The sequence below is a fragment of the Vollenhovia emeryi genome, unplaced genomic scaffold (genome assembly GCF_000949405.1).
Source record: "Vollenhovia emeryi isolate VEMERY1.0 unplaced genomic scaffold, V.emery_V1.0 DF939155.1, whole genome shotgun sequence".
NCBI classification, from domain to species: Eukaryota; Metazoa; Arthropoda; class Insecta; order Hymenoptera; family Formicidae; genus Vollenhovia; species Vollenhovia emeryi.
The window spans coordinates 1,419,680-1,427,398 of NW_011967211.1; the positions used below are offsets into that span (position 1 = coordinate 1,419,680).

Below are 7,719 nucleotides of genomic sequence, written 5' to 3' on the forward strand. Positions count from 1 at the left end.
GGATTTTCTTAACTGTATAATCTTAATTGGTCCATTAAATGAAAAAGATTCTTGTGTGTACGTTAAATTAACAGTTTAGCTTGAAACGACGAATTTGTCTGTGACCGCGAATAATAAATTACAAGCCATGAATAAATTTTCTTTACGCAATAATTCGCTAATTCACCCGGAGCGTTTAAGAATGCGCCATTAAGCGGGATTCTGAGGAAGAAGCGATTAAAGCCGGTACCGGTAGAAATAACGCGCGCGCGCGCGCGCAACGCAATATACCATGAATAATTCTTTCTTTCGTGGAACAGCGGACGATACACGCCGAATAATCGGTGGAAACGTTACGGTCACTTCACCTCTTGTAAATAATTCACTTATAAATTATTGATCCAGGAAGAAACCCCCCGGTTCGCGTTATAGACTTCGCACTGAAAGAAAATAACGAACGTTCCTTTACACGCATCTCTCTTCACTTGCTTTGGCGAGCAACGAAGATGGTAACATTAGTAAAAAAAAGTGCAACAGAAACAATGCGCTAAAAAACATATATGTACGTATGTGCATCCCTGAAAGTCTTTCTCCACTTAAAAGGTATTTCTTTGTCTAACAATCTTAACACAAAAACCAATCGAAAGGTGAATATAATTTTATGGCATGAAAAATAAGTGAAATCACGAAGGAAACCAAGTATATTAATTCTTTGCGTTTCAAATGTACTCGATATAATGTTTTGCGGCAATCTTCCGCATCGTTCTTCAAACATTCGAAATAGTGCATGATAAGCAAACGCAAGCTTTCTATCGTGCACAGGCGTGCGTGCCTGCGCCTACGAACTGTGAGAGAGAGAGAGGGGGGGGGGGAAGCGAGAGGATATTCAATATATCGAGGACAAAGTACACGCGTACGTTGTAAAATATATTTTCGAATCGAAAAATATATTTTAGAGCTATGCTTAAAAATGTTAAAGTACGCGTTACACGTGAGAATATTTAACTGAGAAAAGTTACCGTGGCATGAAAATAGTAAATTATTCTTTCATTGATGTACATTAAAAAGTGCAGAATAAGGGCCAGTTTCACAAACGTCGGTTAACTGTTAACCAGAGTTCAGTCAACTCCCCCTACCTTTTTCTATCTTATTATCTAACAATAAGAGGAGACAGAGACTCAGTTAACCTTCGGTTAGCAGTCAACTGAGGTTTGTGAAACTGGCCCTAAGGGTCAGACCACAAAGCAACGTAATAGCTTACGAATGTAACGTCATATCCCGGGGAAAAAAGACATTTTTCCGATTTTATTTAATTTTATAAAAAATGTCAGATATGATAAAATTTGATGAGATTCTATGCAAATTTTAATGTATCCATTTATAAGTACATCAAATCGGACGTGGTCAGATATAGTCAGATGTTTATACCGTTTTATCTGACTGTATCTGACCACACCTGATTTGATATACTTATAAATGGATGCATTAAAATGTAATCTGATTAAATTTTGTCACATCTGACATTATTTGATACAATTAGATAAAATTGGATATATGGCTTTTTTCCCCGGGATGTAATTGGAGGTAAGCACGACATACGCTGAAGCTTGTGCGCTAATCTGCGTTTACGCTTGCCTCTTTGTCGTAAGCCATTACGTGGCTTTGTGCTCTGACCCCAAACGGAAAGTATTCACAGCGAAATTGAAGAGTTTGAAATGATCTGGTATGACAGTGTGACCAATAAGGGAGAATTAAACGGGCAGAACGAGTGATAAGAACAAGTAACATACTTTAATTTATTAGCATTTCCTCATTTCAGAGTTCCATCAACACAATTCAATAACAATTATTTCTGTTTTTGAGATTTTCTCTTGTACTGCGACGGTATATCCTTAAATATACGCAACGTGTTGTATATAAAATATATTCCCTTAAGTTTTTGTAGAGAAAATTCGACGTAAAATCTCCCGCGATAGATTCAAGGAATTCGCAAGAACATTGCGTGTGCGTGCATGTCGTTAACATGAGAAAAACTAGAAAGCGTCGGCGACGCTGATGGCACGGCAGCGGAGAGTCTCAATGCAATTAAATGCAATTAAACGTATGTACGCCTCATCTTCTTGGTAGGTGGCACATTGATTACAATGCGTGTATCAACGCGTGGATAACGAATACGCGTGGCTGCATGTCCGCCTTTGGGCACAAATGCCATTCGTTTTAACGTGTGAGCGCGCAAGTGCCGATGATTTGTAATATCCGGTGTAAGAAATCGGTCGCGTCTTTAAGTGGCTGTAACAGAATTTACATCCGCCGTGTCATTACGGAGTGCGCTTTGCTATCGAAGAATGCAGGTATCCTTGTAATGGAAGTCTCGTTAAAACGCGGACAACGAATATCTTAAGATGTCAAAGACGTTGGCTCCGCCGTTGAAATATCATCGGTAAATGCTAATCGAGCCTACCGCGAGCGAGCAATTTCGCCTTTTTTTTTTCTTTATCAGCGATATTGTCGCAGGAATGTTTACGTCGCAGTGCGATATCGCACCTGATCCCTCGGTAGGAGGATGTCGAGTGATCTATAAAGTCGAACGATTGGTCTATCGCGGAACAGTTTACACGCGCCTTTCACCCAAGTGACTCTCAAACGGGAGAAACGAGAAGAAGGAGGAGCAGGAGGAAGGGCATCTAAGGTGTAATCGCTAAGGAGCGGTGCTATACGCAATCCAAGGACTCTGTGATATGCCTTTATCATGACGTAATCGGTTTACTATGCGCAACCGTCTCGCTCTCGCGCGGAATCTTAATATAACTGTAAAGCCGGTCACGAAACTTTCGTGCTCTCCAAAACGATCTCGCCCAGATAACAATCGCACTCTGTCAGGAAGGATATACCGATCTCATCCACGGTCCTTATGTTCGTTAAATAAGAACTATAAAAAAAAACACACGGTCAGTTGTAAAACCAAAGATCGTCGTCAACTCAGCGCTTCGTTAAGCTTACCATTTTCTCCATTTGGCGTTCACTCTGACAGAGTCGTACGGTAGGATCGATTTTAAATTACCGTTGTTACCTAGGATCAGAATAGGAGTGTTGTTCGACCAGGCGGCGACCTCAGGTTCTGCGTAAACAATTGTCGCCCGAATATCTTGCTTCAAATCGATGTGAACCAAGAATAATCTGTGACAATATAATGTCGTACATGGAACAATGATTTCGTTTGCAAATTATTACTTTTTATTAGATATATTTTCACCTGTGATATAGTCTATGATCTCTGGTGATCAGTTTCAAGCATCCACCGCCGTTATAGGAAAATCGGTTGCAAAATTCAAAAGTATTGACATCGACGGCAGTCAATTTGTCTTCGAAGTTGATGACCTTACCACACACTCGTATGATGTTCCATTTATTTTCATAGATACGTTCTATTCGCACTTCCTTCTTTTCGCAACCAGTGTTGTTACTTTTATTATTTTCATCGTTATTATATTCTGCGTCATCAACCTCTGCAGGAAGCGTACGTTGCGTCGATCGCGTGAATTGCAAGTATGGCACCGGAATTGCCAATTGCAGTTGCTGTATTCGTAAATTGTAAAATGCTTTCTTTTCGGGAGTACCTTCACCGTTTATCGTATACGGTTCAAAATGTTCCTAGGAACAACCAAACGTGTACGTGCGTGCGTAAGTTAATTTTAAACGCCATAAATATTTTAACAACAATTTTCAACACCTTTTTGTCAATTAAACGAGACATCTTATGTATTATTTAAATTTACCTCGCCATTATAATAGTAGCAAATGCCAGCACCTCGACAGAAGGAAGTTTTAAATGTGTCATCTTCGAAAATGGGCACGTGTACGTAAAAATAAGGGAACAACTGAGCCCAAAATAGATCTTCTAAAACTAGAAAAGTGCTTGGACCAAAGTACTCGTGTGTCCAGCCAGGAGCGAAGATTGCGACCGAAAGCCCTTGTTCCCGTATCAATTTTAGCGCCTTTAAAAAGACAAATTTTATCTTTATCACCTGAATTTGTAGAAAATGAGGCAACGATACACTTGTAATACAATAGAAGCAGCAATATTTACGTATGCCGAATTAAAGCCGCCTCCGCCTGGGCATCCTCTCCCCCAGACATCTAATCCAACATAAATATCCTTAATATCGCGGCCCAATTCCTTTGCGAGTAGACGACTGTTGCTCAGTCGCGATTCCGTCCAAGTATAATTTAAGAATATGCCATCGCAGTACAAGAAAAATTCTCTGAAACGATTGCCATTAGATCATGTTGGTAGAACGCAGCTAGGAGCAAATGCCAATAGAAGATACGTTACTTGTTCTTATCATTGAGTTCGTTCTGCCAGTTCAACTCTCCCTTATTGGTCACACTGTCATACCAGATAATTTCAGAATCTTCAATTTCGTTGTGGATACTTTCCGTTAGATACTTGACGAAGTAAATCAAGGCATCAATATCCTCTGGCTTAATCTTGTTCTCGATGTTCAAGAGCCAGCCCTCAAACTGGTAACTTTTTGCAATCGATACTAGTGCGTCTGCGAATTTTCTCGCGTCTTCCTGTGACGCGAGAATCGTGTCCCAGGTGTCATTGTTTCCTTCCGTGATGACGGTACCCAAGACCTTCACACCATGGCGATGAGCCGCGGTGATCCAACCGCATGGTGGGATAGTCACAAAGTGATGGCTGAAGTAGACAAACGTGTCCACGATGCTCCAGTGATAAAATATATAAGAATCGTGCGAGGTAGAGCCCTGTAGGAATCTGTAGAAACGTGAAGCCAGTACAGATGCGATTACAATTCGCGATTACGTTAGCTTGGGCATTTCTCATCATCAAATTACCTGTCTTCAAGGTAACCACCTTTCATATCGTGGCAGACTAGTGTTCTGGGCTGTTCGGCTCTGTCCACCCTTTCCAGCGGAACTTGCTGCGCGACGATATCCGAGCCTCGGTACACATAATCCACTGACTCCGTGATGTATGCCAATGGCGATTCCCTTAGTCCACCGTCCAGGGTATCGTATAATTCTGCCAATGAGTTAAAAGGCAGCGATTCCTTCGCTTCAACGCTGCTTGCCATCCCAGTGGTTTCTGACACGCCGCCGCTGCATTCCATGGTTGCATTTCAATTTTCTGATAGTAAACTGACGCAACTGACCCTTCCTGTGCAGCTATCACCGGAAAATACACATGGTGTGATAACTCATTCTAGAAAAAAATAGTTCATGGCTTTTGATAGCAATGTTACTCTGCGGTAAAATCACGGTGCTAATTATCTAATCTTTCGATACTGTTATCTGCCGGTAGTCATCGTGCAAAGATGAATGACAGCGAGGCAGTAATCTGTTAGTTTAACCCAGTAAGCAAAATTAGCAGAATGCTAACAATTTATCAGCAGACTCGAGCGGAATATTGCGACAGATTGTCATTAATTGCCACAACATTCCTGTTAGCAGAGCCGGCCGACGTAATTTAACGGTGGCTTGTCGATAGAAGCTGAACAAAATCACTTTGCAATCATTTAAAGGAAACAAATCGTTATAAAAAGTGATTGATCTTCCTCGATTTCTGTAGTCAACCTGCCACGTGTATTCGTACTCTGTCAACGGATTCCGTTACATTTTGTTGATTTTCTAAGAAATTTGCAGACACTTCGCAAAATATCTTTGACAGACTGGATCGTCAGATTTTTATTGTTCAAATGTCTTGGAATGTATGAGAGAAATTGACAAGTTTTTCGTTGAAAATAATCTAACCTGTAAGACACGCCAGTAATTTAGGGATTCTTGTATCGACACGATTCGTGTAAACACGCGGTTTCGTCGCGGCAATCGGTGAGATTTTATTTGTAAATAATTACAGATTTTAGAGTCTTAATTATCAATTCATAGAGAGAAAATTAATACTAACGCATTCTTATTGTATACATTTTTATTCGAATTACTTTAATTAATCTAAGTTAAACATTTGTAACATCCCAGTGAGCAAACTACTGGCTGTATGACAACAGGTTGCTCAGATTATTGCAACAGATCCAGTATCACCCGTGACCACATTAGTTGGCAGAATCTGTCACTCCCGTAAACATTTGAATCAACAGATTCGAATCAATTTCTACAGTCAATTAACAGAGTCTCTTATATATTTCTATTGTTATTTTATCCGCAAAATCGATAGATTTTTTTGTCAAATCTATTCTCGACAAATTTGACTACCTAGAATGTTATCAACACAATCCGTTTATGTATTGTGGAATACATATAGCAAAATGAGATCACATAGGCAGAACAGGAAGAAGCATGAAGTGGAACCTGTTCTTAGCGCCTCTATACTTACGAGCACGTGTATTGAACTACGTAGCCACGTCCGTGAATATTTCCAACGGGTAACTGAGTTTTCAGTCTTCGGTTCTTTCCCACAGCGCCCTGAAATAGTTTTCCACGCCGAAAAAATTTAATCAACAGCGACGGAGGTCTAATTAAAATTAATCCTGTTAATTCAATAACAGTGAATCAAATACGTCACGATCCTGTTTTAATTAAATGTTATTTGTTTCATTAATCTCTGATTGAATTGACCAAATTATTTTCAATTAAAACTGTTAACTGTCAATGCAACATAATTTTTTCCCGTATACATATAAGAAACTTTAAAGCACATCAAATTTGTTTTAACAAAAGTGAAACACGAAAAATTAACAACCGCGAGTGAGTTCCTTGATTTTTACAATTTCCATCTATCGCATTTGCATTTGACAAGAGAGAACCGTGTTAAAAGCCACTGTGAGATCGTGATTAATAAATTACATGTAAAAATTAAGTTACTCGAGCCTTTCGATCCGACGAATTTCGCGCTCTTAATCTGGAAACGGCGAGCAAATCCCGTCTCAGTCGACGTTAAAATGCGAGGTGCATAATCCGACGATTTAAAGAAGTCGATCAGCTAGAAGGACATATATATAATCTTTCTACTTCGACTCCTTCGCATAAATAAGCCACGCGAAATATTCACTTCGATGAACAACCGCTTCGATACGCTCACGAGTTCCCAATCGCTGAAGAATAATCAAGCGTTGATAATCGCTTATTGAAAAGTCCGATCGCACTTGGTGTGTTCCTAATACTCGATGATACATAACGTGATGATACGCAGAATGTGTGCTAAGACTTGCTCGCTCGAACGAGTTGCGTAAATGGTAGCGCGGTGATTTCGTAAACGCGGAGCGACAGCAACAATTACCAAAGCCAAGGCCGCACGCCGACCGCTATTATCGTTTCGAAATATTCGACGTTTTAAATAAGATAGATTGTGATTTAAAAAGGCAAATTTCAGAAATTAAGGTGATAAGATATAAATATCCATTTGTATGTCATGAGATCTTTCTTTATTTCGAATACAATTTTTCTGCGAAGATATAAGTGTATAATCGCAGGAACACGATATAAATACAATTCCACGTAATATAACTGGAAGACGTACGAGATCGTTATTTAAGTTTGAACGAAAGCAATAATGGATGGTCTATGTATTTTGGTTAAAATGGTCCCGCGATGATGTGACATTTTCGTCTTACGAGAAAGTTTCTAAAAGAACGGTTTTCATACGTGAGAAGAGGATGCTATACGTAATTATAAATTCTGTCAATAAGCTTCTAAACAACGTACAGTTGATAAGAAGATGATCAAAATGATCAAGGATGTTACAAGTGTACGGGCGAGATG

General features: G+C 39.6%; 1 protein-coding gene across 4 annotated transcripts; it reads right to left on the reverse strand.

Moving 5' to 3' along the window:
* Positions 1–1,755: 1,755 nt before the first annotated feature.
* LOC105565134 (cytosolic endo-beta-N-acetylglucosaminidase) lies at positions 1,756–6,305 on the reverse strand. 4 transcript variants are annotated; one of them, XM_012018080.1, is made up of 8 exons: positions 6,214–6,305; positions 4,840–5,206; positions 4,313–4,759; positions 4,067–4,241; positions 3,756–3,974; positions 3,233–3,630; positions 2,980–3,156; positions 1,756–2,908 (listed from the first exon to the last, which is right to left on the reverse strand). In XM_012018080.1, the coding sequence occupies exons 2-8, from the start codon at positions 5,112–5,114 to the stop codon at positions 2,800–2,802; spliced, it is 1,800 nt and encodes a 599-aa protein (XP_011873470.1). In that variant the 5' UTR covers positions 5,115–5,206; positions 6,214–6,305; the 3' UTR covers positions 1,756–2,799. The 4 variants fall into 4 exon arrangements, with proteins under 4 accessions (XP_011873470.1, XP_011873472.1, XP_011873473.1 ...); XM_012018082.1 differs by having other exon boundaries at positions 4,840–5,169; positions 6,214–6,299; XM_012018083.1 differs by lacking the exon at positions 6,214–6,305 and adding an exon at positions 5,755–5,889 and having other exon boundaries at positions 4,840–5,169.
* Between the last annotated feature and the right edge of the window lie 1,414 nt (positions 6,306–7,719).

What these genes read in the sequence shown, in the direction of transcription:
- LOC105565134 (XM_012018080.1), bottom strand. Translation starts at nt 5,114, where the DNA reads ATGGAATGCAGCGGCGGCGTGTCAGAAACCACTGGGATGGCAAGCAGC. An exon ending in GAACTCAATGATAAGAACAA is followed by an intron (nt 4,242 to 4,312) that starts GTAACGTATCTT and finishes CAATCGTTTCAG; the next exon opens with AGAATTTTTCTTGTACTGCG. An exon ending in GATCATAGACTATATCACAG is followed by an intron (nt 3,157 to 3,232) that starts GTGAAAATATAT and finishes ATATTGTCACAG; the next exon opens with ATTATTCTTGGTTCACATCG.